Source organism: Brachyhypopomus gauderio, chromosome 1, assembly GCF_052324685.1.
Source record: "Brachyhypopomus gauderio isolate BG-103 chromosome 1, BGAUD_0.2, whole genome shotgun sequence".
Taxonomy (NCBI): Eukaryota; Metazoa; Chordata; class Actinopteri; order Gymnotiformes; family Hypopomidae; genus Brachyhypopomus; species Brachyhypopomus gauderio.
The window spans coordinates 14,286,528-14,304,454 of NC_135211.1; the positions used below are offsets into that span (position 1 = coordinate 14,286,528).

At 46.7% G+C, this 17,927-nt stretch overlaps 1 protein-coding gene across 1 annotated transcript in view; it reads right to left on the bottom strand.

Annotated features, from left to right (window-relative positions):
• Positions 1-17,927, bottom strand: part of LOC143509457 (neural-cadherin) — a 150,069-nt gene that overhangs the window by 55,744 nt on the left and 76,398 nt on the right. The window contains 8 exon segments of the mRNA XM_076998207.1: positions 488-2,111; positions 3,147-3,430; positions 7,006-7,149; positions 9,874-10,060; positions 11,552-11,679; positions 13,407-13,656; positions 16,148-16,315; positions 17,622-17,794. Of these exon segments, the coding sequence (XP_076854322.1) occupies positions 488-2,111; positions 3,147-3,430; positions 7,006-7,149; positions 9,874-10,060; positions 11,552-11,679; positions 13,407-13,656; positions 16,148-16,315; positions 17,622-17,794 (2,958 nt within the window).

Here is a 17,927-nt window from a genome sequence, read left to right on the forward strand (position 1 = left end):
AGACCATAAATCTTTCCTGGAAAAACTACATTTGTGTGGAATGGTGTTAAAGAGATTTTTTGTTTTCCGAAGATTTCTGTATGTGCTGGACTATGAGTGTTTACAATCTGCTTTTAGAGATGTGGAAATGAGTTTTAAGCATGGATCAAACATTCTCAGTCATTTCCATAGTTTAATTAGAAATCAGCCTGAGATAATATTACCTCGTTTAACTTTACAACTTAATTACTTATTTAAAGCACAAATTAGAATGTTTGGGCAATCTGCAGGGGGTTTTAAGACTTTCAAAATCCCTTAAGCATGAGGATCACATTTCTCACAGCAGCTGAAAGCAAATTTCTGAGGCCTGTTGTAATAATATGCTGAATAGGATGACATTGATCTCTTTAACGCCAGAAAACATTCTTAACAGAGTTTTAATTAGTTTAGTGCATAATTGAGCAGAATAATTGATTAATTAGTGGGAAATGCTATTAATGTGTTTTACCTCTGTGAGTATTGATGTATATTTTCTTTTCTCCAGCAACGTGGGCATGGTCGTTTTTGTCACCAATGGTAATGGTTAGTGTGCCGGTGACTGTCTGGGGCGGCTTTCCACTGTCAGCCATGATGACGGGCAACAGAAACTCCTTCTGCCGTTCCCTGTCAAAGGCCCTGAGCGCCGTGACGGTAGCCGTGTCGTTTTCGTTATCCCGCAGGAGAAAGTCGTTGCTGTAGCGGTATTCGGGAGGGACGGAGAAGGAGAAGGGTGAGCCGTTCTCTGCTGAGTCTCGGTCGATGGCTCTCAGCAGGGTGGAACTGGCGTTGAGGTGCACCACCTGTGGCCCAGGGATGTTTTCCCACACCACAGGGGCATACGTGGCCTCGAACTCTGGCCCATTGTCATTGACGTCCAGCAGGGACATTTGGATGGTGGCGGTGCCGGTGAGAGGTGGAGCCCCATGATCTGTCGCAAGGACGACTAGATGATGCTGAGCTGCCTCCTCCCGGTCCAGCTGCCTGGCCACAGTGACCAGCCCGGTCTGGTCCACTGAAAACAGGCTATGGGGGTCTGACTCAGGGGCTATGCTGTAGATGATTTCACGGTTCAGGCCAGAGTCCGAGTCACTGGCGGCTACCATGGCCACGCTGGAGCCAACCGGGATGTCCTCTCTCAGGGCAGGGAGCTGCAGGAAGTGGGGGATGAAGACTGGAGCGTGGTCATTGTAGTCCTCTATATCCACGGTGCAGTGCAGCTGGCTAGAATACTCCAGGTCCTCCACTTTAATGGTGAGGTTGAACCTCTGCTCGCCTGGCCGCTCGTAGTCCAGGCGCTTCTTCAGTCGCAGGGTGCCCCGCTGATCTTGTCGGTGACTCACCATGTAGAACTTCTGCTCAGGGTCACCAGCCACCACACTGAAGGTCAGCTGACCGTTCTCGCCAGCGTCCGCGTCCTCGGCGGCCAGTTCCAGCACGGCCGTGTTGGGCTCGCTGCTTTCGGAGATCCGGGCCGCGCAAGAGCGCTCCAGGAAGCGGGGGGCGTGGTCGTTGATGTCCGTCACACGGATGGTGGCTGTCGCCGTTCCCGTCATGCCGCCTCCGTCCCTGGCTTCCACCACCAGAAGGTACGACTCCGTCTTCTCCCTGTCGAGGCCAGCCGCGGCCACGGAGACCGTCCCCGTGGCACCGTTGATGGTGAACATGTCTGCCATGACACCTCCTCCGCTGAGGACCGTGCTACCCACGACCCTGTACGCCAGCACCGCGTTCTGTCCCACGGCCGCATCATCCAGGTCCGTGGCGGTCAGCTCCATCACGGACGTGCCAGGTGGTGAGTTCTCTGCCACGTTTCCATGGCAGCTGTCCGGAGCACATCCGAAGACCGGGGCATTGTCATTGATGTCCCACACGTTGATGATGACATCGGTGAACCCAGTCAGCCCTTCGCCGCCCTCGTCCGTTGCCAAGACCACGAAACGCCACACGGCTCTTGCCTCCCTGTCCAGCGTCTTCTGCGCGTAGATCTTCCCCGTCACCTCATCAATCATGAACTCGCTGTCAGCGCCCTGGCCATGCAGAGAGTAGCGAAGTGCTTCCTGGTCAGCATCCTTATCTGGGTCAGATGCTGTTACCTACAACATCAAAGGGAACATGTTAGGGCTTTTTTTCCCTTTTTTTTTTTTTGCTAAAACGACACCAGCCTCTTTTTTTCCTTAAATTATTAAAGTGTCCCGACTTTGTGGGTGATTGAACTGTGTCGCATAACCCTGCTGCCAGATCTGAGCAATACCGGCCAAGAGCCTGAATTCCCTCGATGCAATTAAATTTAGCGAGGAGCGACTAACAGCTCAAAACATGAGGATAATTTAGCCCGAGACCTAGGTGCAGAAAATAACCAGCAAAATGCTATTCCAAGGAACAACTTGGACAAAGAGTATGATGTCATCAGCTGTAATTCAGGGTTTAAAACAAAAGAAAAAAAAATAATGAAACCTTCTTCAAGTGGCAACTCAAAAGCATGTAGAATAATGGATTAATGAGAGTAAAACATTTTAAAGGATGGCAAAAACAATTGCAGCCCCAAATCAACCAATCTTTTCATCCAGAATATTAGAGTAATAGAAGTCCCTGGCATGATAAGTGCCTGTGCAGCCATTTAAACGTGAGCCCCATGTAGCCTGATTCATTTGCCTCCTCATTCAAAATTAATCACATGCCAATTTTCAAGAAGGCGGTGACTGAAATTCTGTGAAGTCCTTGAATTCGGGGAAATGAGACTTGCTCACCCTGACTTCCCAGTAGTAATCAAGGCCCACTTTAGCTCTCTCCCTGTGCGCTGTTTGGGGATGCTGGGTTTCGTTGAACACCAAAAGAGAACAGGAGCGTGTTACGCCAAAAAAAAAAGACAGAAAACTAACATAACTACCTAGCATAAAAGCGCAGCGTCATTTGCATAATGCTAGTAGTTGGTAACTAGCAATTTGAGCTTTCTCTGTGGTTTTGCAAGCGATAGCATTCCCTCCCCTGCCCCTAGTCCTTTTGGAAGAGAATATGTGGACTGCTGCCGAACACCCGACACTCTCGCGTTGACCTGGAGTGTGCACGCATCAGGCCCAGCACCACAGAACCACCACAACCCCCCCTCTGTCCCTCTAGGCTGAACCAACCTGAAGCACGAAGACGGGCGAGCCATCCAGCTCCTCTGTCACGCTGCTGTAGTACTCGTTGAAGGTGAAGACGGGCGCCTCGTCGTTGCGGTTCACCACGCTGACCGCCACGGTGGCGTAGTCCTCCCACTTGCCATCGGACGCCAGCACGTGCAGCTTGTAGCGTTTCGTCTGCTCGTAGTTCAGCGGCTGCGCCACGAAGATGGTGCCCACCTCGGGCTCCACGTCGAAAACACCACCCGTGTTGCCAGACGTGATCTGGTAGCGTAACTTGGCGTTGGCGCCTGGGAAACAACAAAGAGTGGATGGCGTGCTCTGGCATTAGACTGCAGACATCATTAACTGTCCTAGAAATTAAGCTAAAAGCATAGAGGTTGTATGCCTGTTAGGAAGTGCCCTTTCAAAAGATGTATATAGAAAAATGTTTTTGTAATGAACATTTATATCTGAAACTCCGCAAAGTAGCTTCTCTAGTTGCCATTAGAGGACACACACTCCCTTCAGTTCACATGGAACTACACCAGACATGTCTTACTCTTGAGGTATGAGACCCTAGCCATGCAGTTTTTTACACTTTTTACACGTCTTATTAGCTCAGTCAAACCCACCTGCTGTTACATGTCTGAACCTCAGAATTAGTGGAGTAATTTAAGACATTGCTGGCTTACTTCTCCATCCAATTAAACTATTGCAGAAGCAAAATGAAAACGTGCCAATATTAAGGCACCAGCCCTGCCGCCACTAGCACTATGAAACGGGAGGGTGACATTTCTCAGCAGCAAGACATCTTGAAGCATGAGAGAGAGGGGGGAAAAGGCATGAGGAGGACGAGGAATACATAATCTCATCACCTATCATGTTCGGCGATGCTAATGACACGGGTGAAAAGCTGCATGAATGAATGCAGTTGCATTTTGCTCATTAAGTTCGTATTTGCCAGGGAACGGTTCCCTGTGGAAGGGGAGGCAAAGGTAACCAGCACCAACACACAAACAGCATAAACAGTGTTCCTCCTTCCTTCTTGGCCGGGTCTGACATTTCTGATTTGGAGATGCTGTGCTGGAATGTACAGTGGTGTGGTGGTACTGTGGTGTAGTGGTACAGTGGTGTGGTGGTACTGTGGTGTGGTGGTACAGTAGTGTGGTGGTACTGTGGTGTGGAGGTACAGTGGTGTGAAGGTACTGTGGTGTGGAGGTACTGTGGTATAGTTGTACTGTGGTGTGGTGGTACAATGGTGTGGTGGTACTGTGGTGTGGAGGTACAGTGGTGTGGTGGTACTGTGGTGTGGAGGTACTGTGGTGTGGAGGTACTGTGGTGTGGAGGTACTGTGGTGTGGTGGTACTGTGGTGTGGTGGTACTATGGTGTGGAGGTACTGTGGTGTGGAGGTACAGTGGTGTGGTGGTACTGTGGTGTGGTGGTACTATGGTGTGGAGGTACTGTGGTGTGGTGGTACTGTGGTGTGGTGGTACTATGGTGTGGAGGTACTGTGGTGTGGAGGTACTGTGGTGTGGTGGTACTATGGTGTGGAGGTACAGTGGTGTGGAGGTACTGTGGTGTGAAACTACTGTGGTGTGGAGATACTGTGGAGTGGTGGTACTGTGGTGTGGTGGTACAGTGGTGTGCTGGTACAGTGGTGTGGAGGTATTGTGGTGTGGTGGTACTGTGATGTGGTGGTACAGTGGTGTGGTGGTACTGTGGTGTAGAGGTACAGTAGTGTGGAGGTATTGTGGTGTGGTGGTACTGTGGTGTGGAGGTAGTGGTGTGGAGGTATTGTGGTGTGGAGGTATTGTGGTGTGGTGGTACAGTGGTGTGGTGGTACTGTGGTGTGGAGGTACAGTGGAGTGAAGGTACTGTGGTGTGGAGGTACTGTGGTATAGTTGTACAGTGGTGTGGAGGTACTGTGGTGTGGAGGTACTGTGGAGTGGTGGTACTGTGATGTGGAGGTACTGTGGTGTGGAGGTACTGTGGTGTGGTGGTACTGTGGTGTGGTGGTACTATGGTGTGGAGGTACAGTGGTGTGGAGGTACAGTGGAGTGGTGGTACTGTGGTGTGGTGGTACAGTGGTGTGCTGGTACTGTTGTGTGAAGGTACAGTAGTGTGGAAGTATTGTGGTGTGGTGGTACTGTGGTGTGGAGGTACTGTGGTGTGGTGGTACTGTGGTGTGGAGGTATTGTGGTGTGGTGGTACTGTGATGTGGTGGTACAGTGGTGTGGAGGTACTGTGGTGTGGAGGTACTGTGGTATAGTTGTACAGTGGTGTGGAGGTACTGTGGTGTGGTGGTACTGTGGTGTGCTGGTACTGTGGTGTAGTGATACAGTGGTGTGGTGGTACTGTGGTGTGGAGGTACTGTGGTGTGGTGGTACAGTAGTGTGGTGGTACTGTGGTGTGGAGGTACTGTGGTATAGTTGTACAGTGGTGTGGAGGTACTGTGGTGTGGTGGTACTGTGGTGTGGAAGTACAGTGGTGTGGAGGTACTGTGGTGTGGTGGTACAGTGGTGTGGAGGTACTGTGGTGTGGTGGTACTGTGGTGTGGTGGTACAGTGGAGTGGTGGTACTGTGGTGTGGTGGTACAGTGGGTGAGGACCTCAATCTCCATTCATATGGACTCACAGCAACCCCCTCACCACCAATACTGATTGGAGTTAACACCTACAAAGGCAACACAGACATGAGCTGCTTAAGGCTTACAGCCATCTGTCATCATGAGGCTTATGGCCCTAAACGGACCTCTGTTACGGCACTGAGCTGCATGCTGATTCTTGCATGTTCTCAGAAACGAGTTGTCCACACTAGCTGTGGCAAGGGGCGCGATGGGCCCCGTGTGGGAATCTGTAGAGGGCAGAGGGCACAATGGGCCCCATGTATGTATCTGCTGAGGGCACGATGCGCCCAATGTGGGAATCTGTAGAGGGCAGAGGACATGATGGGCCTTGTGTGGGAATCTGTAGAGCCGTCAGGGCTGGACGATGAGGAATATCTCCTGTGTCTGTATGGAACTGCATGCTCCTGCACTCACATGTGAGAGAGCTTATCTGAGGCCTTTTCATACACCTGCGTCTTCCACATTAAAGCAACTGTGTGTTATTTGTGTGGGTATGTGTAATTTGCAGTGTGCATTCCTCCACTGTCTGTATTGAGAGACTGACCGGCCTATATTCAAAAACAACAGTGGTGTTTTTCAAGCAAATGTGGAATTACATTTAATAAAAAAGACCAGTATGTTCAAGCTCCCCTTTTTGTGTGAAATTGTAAGTGATTTCTAATTGGGGGTCAAAATAAGCTCGTGGATGGACAATGTCCAAGAATCTGCCCTGAAAATTTAAAGGACAAAAAAATGTCTTAACAACAACATAGACACCTCGAAATAAACTATTTCTAAGCTCTTTATGCATTAATAACACTAGTGTTCTTGAAAAAAGAGCTTACAGATGTACAAACTTGTAGGCACACAGTAAATATTACAGAGCACGTTTCATTTTTTATGAGCAAGAAGACAGGATCTTAAAGTTTCATCCAGGCTTTCGCTTGAAAGAGCTAGAAAATCTTTATAATCTCTAGAATAAAATACTTTGAATTGGATGAAAGTATCTGAAGTATTCTGTGCTGTGCATTTTAAATGCCATCATAGAGAAGTGTAAAGTGAAGAATTTCTATCTAGGCCTCATACATCACCTTATCCATGGCGGTCAGAGCGGTCTGTGAACTATTATGACGTGAAGGCTAAGCTCACAATGAGTAAAGATGCTGACTGCTTGGAAAGCCTCTCCCAGGAGTTCAAAAAGTTTTTTTTATATTTCGCCTTTGCGGATCAGTCGTGTGCTTTCATACCGCTACTTGGCGTTCTTCGCGCCGACTTACCATCGTCACCATCGTTGGCGCTGACGGTGAGAATGGTGGCCCCCACGTCGACGTCCTCGTCCACGTCCACCTCGTACACGGCCTGCGCAAACGCTGGCCTGTTGTCGTTCACGTCGCTGATGAAAATCCGCACGTACGCCGTGTCTGAGGGAGAGCAAAGAGAGAGTAAACACGCACGAGATTAGACCGACGCTGCCGGTTTTATCCTGCCGACACAATGCGAACCTAAAAGCCCCGACCCCCTCCTTCACCCCTTATCTTCCACTCTCTCTGTCCATCTCTCTCTCTCTCTGTCTCTTTTAAATGCATTTCCATGTTTGCCTCATTTTGTCTCCTTTTTCTCCATCTGTCTCTCCCCCCTTATAACTGCCTCCCTGTGATCCTTTATCTCCTTCTCCCAATTCCATCCTCTCTTATTTCCTCCTCTGCCTGTTTGCTCCCTTCTCTCTGCTCTCCGCTGCTCCTCGCTATCTGTCGCTCATCTCTGGATCTCGGCTTTGTGTTCGTAGCCATCAGCAGGCAGATGTGAGGAATGTGCCCCAGGGACCCGGCCCGGACGGATGGTGGGGGCGGGGAGTGTGGGCTCCTCTAATAGTCCTTCCTTTGATATCACTTTCAGAAGAGACATCATTTGTAATGTACTTCTCAAGACGAGATGAATTCTTTAATTGGTAATTGTAATGGATCTAAATAACGGGCAGGCTAAAATGGCATTCGGTTCGGTCCTGCCGAGCCCTGCTGTGTGTGTGTGTGGATCTGTGTGTGTGTGTGTGTGTGTGTGTGTGTGTGTATAAGCAACTCTCCATCCTTCAACAAATGAAAGAGTTGCGAAAGTGTTAGCGTCAGGCTGCGGCGCTGCTCGGAGTGTCGGTGTGAAGCCACGGTCACGTCCTCTCAGTTCAAATAAACACTGAATACTCTGTCGTGTCCTCCTGCCTCTTTGTTTTCCTCTCAGGTTGACTTTGACAGAACGGCGCCATTACATTGTTGGATACAGCAAAGGCTGTGAAGCTGAGGAATGTGTGTGTGCATGCATATATGCGTGTGTGTGTGTGGGGGGTGGGGGGTGCGCGCGCGTGTGCAACTCTCCTTCAACATCTCGGCATATTTCATGGCTTCTCTGTGTGTGAGGTCTATGTATGGATTTCTATGCGTGTGTATGTGTGTGTGTGTGTGTGTGTGTGTGTGTGTGTGTGTGTGTATGCAACTATCCTTCAAGATCTCATCACATTTCATTTTTTCTGTGTGTGAAGTGTATGTATGGATGTCTGCATGTGTGTGTGTGTGTGTGTGTGTGTGTGTGTGTGTGTGTGCGTGTAAGTCTCCTTCAACACATTTCATCTCTTCTCTGTGTGTGGCATCTGTGTATGTATGTCTATGCGTGTGTCTACACCGCATCTGTATGGTATTTGTGCAAATACACATGTTCTTCTCCATGCCCCCCCAAGCATTGCGGGCTATTGGCCACTTCAGACGGAGGGGGAGGAGCTGACGTCTCCAGGCAGGCTCATTTATCAAGTGCCAGTGTCAGGTGACGCCCCCTGAAAAAGCCCACACTCCACCCATGCCTTCATGTAACATTTATACCCGCAGAGTCACAGCCGCACGCACCATCGTTCAAGCTTTTCTTTTTTTCGGCCGGTTTTAATATTTGAGTGGTATGTTGTTGAGAACGCTGCCAAGAATGAAAGACTTTTTAAATGAAAAGAACTTTTATTAATCCATGGTGATTAGAAGGTAAAATGCACTATAAGTATGGGTCTTGCTGGCTCAGTGATCAATACTCAAAGCATTTCACCATAACACGTGACGATACCAAAAAAAAAGCCAGGTTCTCAAAGCACGGTGAAAACAAACACGTCACGCACATCACAACAGCACGTATCACCAAGCATTTCTTCACATTACACCATATCACAGTGCGTTACTATTGCATTACATATTAAACATTACTATTCTGGATAACACATTCAAGCAAAACAGCTCCCTGGGTATTATGGAACACATGCGAGCGAGGGGTGTTTTGTGTTGCCCAATTTCTCCTGCGTTTGTAAGTCTCTTTCCGTCACGCTCCTGACAGGACCACGCGGGAGGGAGAAGACGCGCCTTCCCATGAGCGCAAAGAAAGTTTCTGCCAAGCGCAACCCACACGAAACGTCACTTCTGCACCGGCGAAAGACGCAGTGTCACTGCAGTGAGTCAGAGTGCACCTCTATTGACCTGCACCGGGCCATTCTTTCATCGAGCTGCATATTCTCAGGGCATCCAGGATCACGTATGCTGCAGTCTCGCAGGAGCAGAATATGTTTACCTGTCTTCATTCTGGAGCTTAGACCTGTGCTGTTTCATTCTGAAACCAGCATGCTCCAAATCCTTATTCCAAAATGCGTTAGAGAGCTGCTAGTCTGAAAACCACTTCACATATTCTGTTTTTATTCTTCATTTGCAAACTAGATAATGCACTGAACACATTAATGTGATTGTGTTGATCACCAAACAATGAGGATTCGAAAATGGAAAGGCGGCTTAGCGTGTATTAGGTGTAAAGCTTGCTAAAATTTCATAAACCGAAACTCCAGTGCTGGAATATCTAGTGGTTTATCATCAGGGGTCACACTCACACAGCGCAGATTTGCACACATTATATCAGATCGACAGTGTAAAGATGTGGTGGGAGTCTATAACTCTCTGGCAGTCAGGTCTAAAGAGGGGGACCAATGAGAAGCTTGTTCTTCTATCAGCATGTCCATTACATTATTATATCAGTTAAATGGGTGATTAACATCTCTTTTCTCTTCTTTAATTTACACGTGTGGAGTACCGAAACATATGTTGACCGGAGGCTGTGCTCAGGTTGGCCGGTCGTACCTGAATTAGGCTGCCCGTGCCTCCCAGGCCTGGCGGATTCCCAGCTGTCCACAGATTTCACTTCCAGCAGGTAGGAGCCCTTGGTCTCCCGGTCGAACACAGCCTCTGTGAATATGGAGCCGAGTTCGGGATCGATGCGGAAGAATTGGTAGTCTCCACTGCGGTCATTCAGCAAGGAGTAGGAGATCTGAGGGTGAGACGGGGAGAGGAAGTGAGACAGAAAGGGAGACAGAGAGAGAGAGGAAGAGAGATGAAGACTCAGAAATGCAGGAAAAGAACAAAAGAACAGAGGAAGGAACCGAATATGAGACTGGGCAGAGAGCAGTCAAGAGGGAGTGAAGTGAAGAGTGGTGATGGTGTTATGATTAATCACAGTCGTCCTGCACATATCAAAGCCTCTGGATGACGCCACCACATCCAGCCGTGTGTGATTAAGCTGTCGATAGCCAGAGGCTTGCAGTCATAACTTACACACCCAGTACCCTAGCTCTTCTCAGGTTATTTTCCAGAAGTTATAATGGCACTTTCACAGTTGGCAAAGCGCTTAAAAAAAAAAAAAAAAAAAAAAAAAAACTTAAGACCCATTCAGGATAAGAAGAATGAGGCCAAAGCCAGCGTCCTGCCGGGCCTGAAAGGGTGGACCCGATTGCCCAGTGTGTCTCCAGTCTCCAATAGCCCCTGCCAGAAATTACCAGTCCAGCTGATTCAAGTGGTCCCACTAGAACAGCATGGTGCATGGAATAAATGGTGCCCTGCCAGCCAAATTATCATAGGGAGAACACAAATAAGAGACAGAATTAAATGTAAATGCCTTAATAGAAAGCTTGTAGGGGGTCAGGTTATTAAAACAAGCAGCAATTTCCAACTGTTACAGCGAAAGCATAAAGAGAGAGAGAAAGAGAGAGAGAGAGAGAGAGAGGGAGAGAGAGAGAGAAATATCATATTAGTATTCATGCCCACAAATGATTCTCATTATCTAAATGTGGGATAGCATGGTAGCCGTGCTTCAATGAGGCTGCGCAGAGAGGGCACGTAATTACCCAGCAGCCAACGACAAGAAGTCTAGAGTGTCTGCCCCCCCCCCACACATGCCAGAAGCCACGCTATTCCTCAAGTAAATCTATCAAAGCAGGAAGAAAATGTGCCCTTTTTCCTCTTCAAATTTAATACTCAATTGGTTTATGCACGCTATACAGACTCTCTATCAAGTGGAGCTCTAACAGGACGCGGGACTGAGGGGACTCCACTTTAGGCTTTGCCCCACAGAAAGGCAGAAGAATGGTTGTAATGAATGTGACTTGGCCAGGGGCTTGTGTCAGCCCTCCAGCAGAATAAACCCACAATGAAGGCTTTTAACTACTTGGCTGTCACCAGTCATGCCTTATGAATGCTCTATACTCGAGTAAGTGGCAAGGTTTAGTCTCTCCTTTATTTGTTTTAAATTGTTTCAGACTGGTGCCACTTATAGAGATGGTGCTGCCGATTATAGTCGCATTAAGCCAATGTTTGAAAACTGAGTGGAATGTTTTTGTGGTGTGTCGCTGCTTATCAGAATGCCACCCCAAACCTGAGTCTGACACCTTCACGCTTCACTGCTCTGCCCGTCTACAAAGGAAGCATTTTGTATTGGATTAGAAAACGTTATATAAGTGTGAAAACGAATAATGTTATTACTGACCTTTCCATTTAATCCCAGGTCAAGGTCATTGGCCGACACTTGGAGAACCAGCGTCCCAACCTCCACGCCCTCCATCACCGAGGCCTCGTAGATGGAGGAGGTGAAGAAGGGAACATTATCATTCACATCTGTTGACAGAAGTGGATGAGACGGCAGCAGAAGTCATTAGGCTTTCCTTAATATGGACATTAACAATATAACATGAAGGTTGCAGTCACTTAGCAAATAGTGATTTGGGCTGGTGATTGGAAGCTGATCCCCAGAGCATAGAGGGGAAAATCCCACCCTGGACACCAGTGCCAAATATGTTTGATATGCAGGTCAACAGTGGCCTTTGGTCACAATGCCTCACGTATTTGGATAGCATGCAGAGTTCCACAGCTTGTCATTTTTGGATTTTAAAGCTGTGAATGCAAAAAAAGCATAAAACCTAGCTGTCATTTTCCAAAGACAGAGCTGTCACTGATTCAGCTGTCAATCCCAGGCTAGGGGATTTGTTCAGTCTCTCAGAAGAACCTGTACAGCTCTCGCTGGAGTCATTATCCAGGCTTAAGAGGCTCACAGAGCAGCATCAAAGAAATATATTTTTCTCTTTTTATATACCAACTTCGACATAACATCTTGACTTCACAGTAAACAGAGAGGTAATCAACACAGAAAACATAAAAGCAACCCTTCTGGCTTACATGACACTGTACAAAGAGTCTTTTTCAGCAGTCAACAGTAAACATGTCAAAGTAAATTCATGGGAACTTTAAGCAGAATTTTGTCTTCAGTATTGACCAGAGAGCTTGCCATAGCAAATGTGCACAGGAGTCCTCCCATCACTAAAGTAATAAAGAGGAAGTAGGGACAGTGGAATTTAGGGCAAGATCTTTAATAGACTGAACCATCCTGGACACTAATCACCATCTGATGCACTTGTAGGATTTTAATTTTCTCCCAGGCAAAGTTGTAATCTATGAATTAAACAAGAGATCCAAATCCATTAGGCTTTCTCTCTCTCTCTTTCTCCCTCTCTCACTCTCTCTCTCTCTCTTATGTGGCTGGTTTTAATTTGAGAAAGAGAACATAAATAAATGAGAGGAGAATGTGGATGAATTATATGTCACCGTGTAGGACTGAGCATGCATGAATGATGGAGTGGCTTTCCGGAAAAAGATCTGTGCTGCGTTGGACACGCTGCCATGTTTAGGGGGAAAAGAGCAGTTAAAACCAGTCTTATCATAAAAAGTCTTATTGGACTAATATTGGGCTGGTGATTGGAGTCTGATCCTAGATCAGTGTTAGAGTACACTCATAAATGGGATAGAGCGAGAGAACTCATGCATGAGTTGAGTCCTATTATGGCTGTGGGGAAGATCCAGTAAATTACACAGGAACGTAGAGAGACTTCCTGCAGCATTAGGAATGCATAGCAATTCTGGGGCAGAAAAGGCCCAACAGAGTGGGAGATATAGGATATTAAAGAATTGATATCTACTGTGGTTTAAAATTAGGTACAGGGAGTTCAGGGTCTACGAGTAGATTGAAATAGATTAGAATAAGGGATTAGATTATAATACATTTCAGAAGGAGAAATTAGGTAGATTATAGCATTAAAAAGTTAAAGGAGACATTAAAGATATTTAATGTATAGAAACAAATCTTAATGATCAAAATCAAGTCTTAGATAATTTCACAACAACAAGAAGACAAGAACAATGAAGAAAATAAATATGTAAATAAATAAATGTCTTCATCAGTGGAAAAGTCCTATAAATGAATAATGAAGCAATTTACATTAAACAATGGAGCCATTTAAAGAATAAATAAATAATGACAGACTGATTGACAGCCAGCCAGTCAGACCTACCTGTGAGGTTGACATACACAGTGGTAAAAGCAGCCAAAGGCACAGCAGCAACATTCTGGGCACGGACCCTGAGCGTGAAGTGCCGGGTAGTCTCATAGTCCAGGGGCTCGGCTACCAGGATGGAAGCCGAGCCATCATCCCGGTTGGGGGTAAGATAGAAGCGCACAGGCATGTTGGTCTCTGGGACCGTGCCATCCTCCAGGTTGTAGGTCACTCTGGGGTCACCCAGCAGAGATGTGGCTTTGACCGTCTGAAGACCCCAAAGTAGAAACGATTAAACGATACAGCACAAATGGCCATTATTTCAAATCTGCTATGTCCTAAGTTTGTCCAAAAAATAGTTGTTGTTTGTTAATATGTCAAGTAACACAGCATTAAGTGTGCACAAACTGTACAGAATACCCACATATAGGCATACTCAGTCTTCTTAGTTTGGACTTCAATCCAGTAGGCTATTCATCACAAACGTCACAAACTCGCAGAAACATTCGCGCTAATCACAGTCCCAAACTTACAATCCAAGCGTTCAGCTAGAACAAGACACGCTCTTCCACTCCAGATCAATTACATATCCAGCAGGCTCCACTACTTCCTATTCTAACAGGAAAACAAACGTTTGTAGCGCAGATCAATTACATAAGCAGCACTCGTTACTGCCCTCATCCATCCCTCTTTCTCTTACACACGTTCCCTCTCCTCTTTTCAGACTCCATTCACGTACAGCATCACACAGCACTTCCACATTTAGTAAAATATCCTCCTACATTTTTAATGGCCTTAATAGCTTGTGAAGGAACTGTAGGAGATTTAGCAAATGAATTTTCAATGTAGCCCATAACTGAATAGAAGAGAAAAAGTAAATGGCCATGAATAATCCAGCGATGGTGATTGATTGGCCAATCCCTGGCCAGGGGTTGTGATGCAGTCGCTCATTTAAAAATAGAAGCAAGGGCAGAGACAGTAATGAGAAGGCTGGGTCTAGACTACCACGGCCTCTGGGGACAGTGAAGCCTGGTGTAGCCAGACACACATTAAAAACGCACAAGCACAGCTTGTACATCCAGTTCTGGTCAAAAGACACACCTGCTCTTCCTTTGTTTTGACATCTTCCCACAATTTAAAATAACACGGAAGACCTGAGAACTGTGGAGAAGCTCATATGGAATTAGGCAGTGAATAAAAAAAAAGTTTTAGACTGATCAAACAGATCTAGCTTTTATTTCAGGGCCTTCAAAGTAGACGTTCTTTGCCGTGATGACAGGTTTACCCACACTTGGCATTCTCTCAGCCGAATTCTTAAGGGAACCACCTGGGATGGTTTTTCCACAGCCTTGAAGAGGTTCCCACACATGCTGAGCACTTGTTAGCTGAGTGAATGAATAAAGCTCAAAGTCAAAGCTCTTTTTTGGCAGGGGGAGGCGATGAAAATAAATGTTTCAATTAATGTCATGTTGAAAATGTGTCATTTTGAAAAATAAAGTCACACATAGGCATATCTCATCCTGAGATATTTACATTTTAATAAGTATTAAGCCTTAAGCATCTTAAAGTCTTAAAGTCTTAAGCATCAAAATGATCCAAGATCCATATATGGGTCTGAACTTTTTACTGGTACTGGTACATATCCTTGTGTGTGTGTGTGTCTATCTGTCCATCTATCTGTCCATTGTAATGGAATATGGAAGAGAAGCTAATACTTTAGCCCTTTTAGTCATTTTGGGCAGGGTGCAAATCATTGGTGCTCGGTGCGTGTGTGTATGTATATGTATATGTCTCACAGGAGACACACGGTCGGTCAAGCGGAAAGCTGTGACACAACACGACAGCGCTGGATATAGCATCTGGGAAGTCCCTCACGCCTCCTCACCCACACGGCACACAGCAAACCTCATGAAGGGGCTAAACTCTGCTATTCATGTGATATGTAACACATAGAATGGGGTCATATAGGTTTCTTTATACAGGGAGCTCCAGCTGGGCTGACCTATGGTTTAATGGAAGTGCTAAGAGTCTGTAGTTCAGTGCTGACTAATACACTTGTGCAATGCACTCAGCTCACCACGAGCAAAGTGATGTTGATAAATTTGGCAACCAATCTACAGGCTGAATGCAAAGAGCTTGTACTGTGGACTTTGGCCCTGTGCGTCTGCACAGCAATGTGCATTACTGTACAGGCATATGTGACATTTACTCGTCCTTATGGTCACTAACGTGCTGTATGACAGGAGGGTACTTAACCAAGCACTCGGCCATCCATTTCAGCCATTTATTTGATGTTTTCTTTTGTACAATGAGCAGTAATGTTTCATACACAGTTGACCTCTGTGTGTTAACCGTCAGGGTGGGAATGAAAAGTCTCTAACAGAAAGGATAGATGGACACCACTGTGGTACATGTCTCAAAGAGTAACAGTCTCTAACAGCATGGATGGACACTAAGGACAGTTGGAATGTCTCCAACCCACTCTAACAGTTAGGATTGGTGCATTCCACTGTGGGAGTGTCTCCAAACCCGCTCTAACAGTTAGGATTGGTGCATCCCACTGTGGGAGTGTCTCCAAACCCGCTTTAACAGTTAGGATTGGTGCATACCACTGTGGGAATGTCTCCAACCCACTCTAACAGTTAGGATTGGTGCATCCCACTGTGGGAGTGTCTTCAACTGGCTCTAACAGTTAGGATTGGTGCATCCCACTGTGGGAGTGTCTCCAAGTGGCTCTAACAGTTAGGATTGGTGCATACCACTATGGGCGTGTCCCTGACGGTGTTCTCCGGTATGACCACCTCGTAGCTGTCTCTCTCCCACTGCGGAGGCTGGTTTCTCACGTTGGTGATCGTGACGGCCAACTCCACAGAGCTGCTCTGGTTCCCTCCATCCGTGGCCACGATCTCCCTGGTGATGTAGGTCCTCTGCAGCAAAAGCAGCATCATCATCGTTAACGTTGACCCCTGCACCAGATGACAAGCTCACCCAGGCTCTGTTTGTTCACGTTTTGGCTTGCTGATCATCATTTAAAAGCCATCAGTCGCCCATCACATAAATAATGGCAGAGCACAGCGGAGGAACTGAAGCCGTGTTATAATCAATTAATATGGTTGTTTGCATTTGTAATGAACTGTGTCAGCATTGTCAGCTCAGTGGATGCCACAAGTCAGAGGTGTGAAGGCCAGTTAACGTGGGGAGCATCTTCAGTATCCCCCCGTGGCTGTGCTGCTCTGCCTTGTGTAAACAGAGGTGTTCATGCTGTCTGATGTGATGACAGCCAAACAAATTCATGCTGACCTACTCAGACACACAAAATGTCTCACACAAAAACACGCACACACCTTATACCCTTGGTAGCCATGGCAACTGTTAAAACTGAGGCTGCTTCTCTTTGGGGTCCTCATATCAAAAAAGTTTAATTCTCTTCATCTTTCTCTCTCTCTCTCCCTCTCTTTCTCTCTCTCTCTCTCTCTCACACACACACACACACACACACACACACGCATAATCATACTTCTAACACCCATCTTTTTTCTTCCCTCTTTTCATTAGTAAAACAGTCTGTTGTTTAAGCCTTACCAAAAACATAATATTAATTACAAATAAATATCACACAATCCATAATAAACATTCAGCATTTTTTTTAACCCATCAGACCAATGTAAAATTTGGCTACATAACTTAAACCACCTTCAACACACACCAGGGGGAAATCAGGCCACTGATCTCTGAATGCCAAAATCCACTGAATGCCTGGATATACATGCAGCGTAAAAGCAGGCGTCCTCTATAAAATAAACCAATTCATTGAATGGGGACTTCACAGGATTTAAAAACACTCTACCTGGTATCTGCGACCCTGCGAGGGTTTACTACCAGCTGAACACAACCCTCCCAGCTTATTGAGGTCTTTGGGAACACTTGAGAAAGATTATGCCTGGATTAGAGTTGAAAGTACACTCCGCATGAGGGTAACTCCAAGTGCTGTGTCAAAAGACATCCAGTCAATTCATACTTTCCAAAACCAACCATGAGACGTGACCATATTTACAAACCTTCTACTGCTCGCCCCCCCCCCCCCCCCCCCCCCACACACACACACACACACTCCCTGTGCCATTATGTTTTCCAGTAAGAACGTGATCAATTTTCTCCCTAACCCCAGAGATCCATGGGTTTTGAATCCGTTGTGATTTGTGTGTGTGGGTCTCAACAACAGCATACGCTGACCTGTGAGATGGGCTGGTTGACATAAACCCAGCCCGTCACGGGGTTGACACGCAGGTATTCCGGCTGTTCCTTAGACATGGAGTAAGTGATGGCCGCGTTGGTGCTGTAGTCATCGTCATGCGCCGCCACACGCAGGAAGCTGGTGCCAATCATGGTGTCCTCCCGCAAGAAGTCTAACCGCACGGAGCACAGAATACAAATGACTCCAATCAGACACGGGGAAGGAGGGGGGGCATGTGGTAATAGAGGAAAAAGAAATGTATTGAATTAAATCAGATCAGTCTGCATTTCATTTGTGCTTTGCAG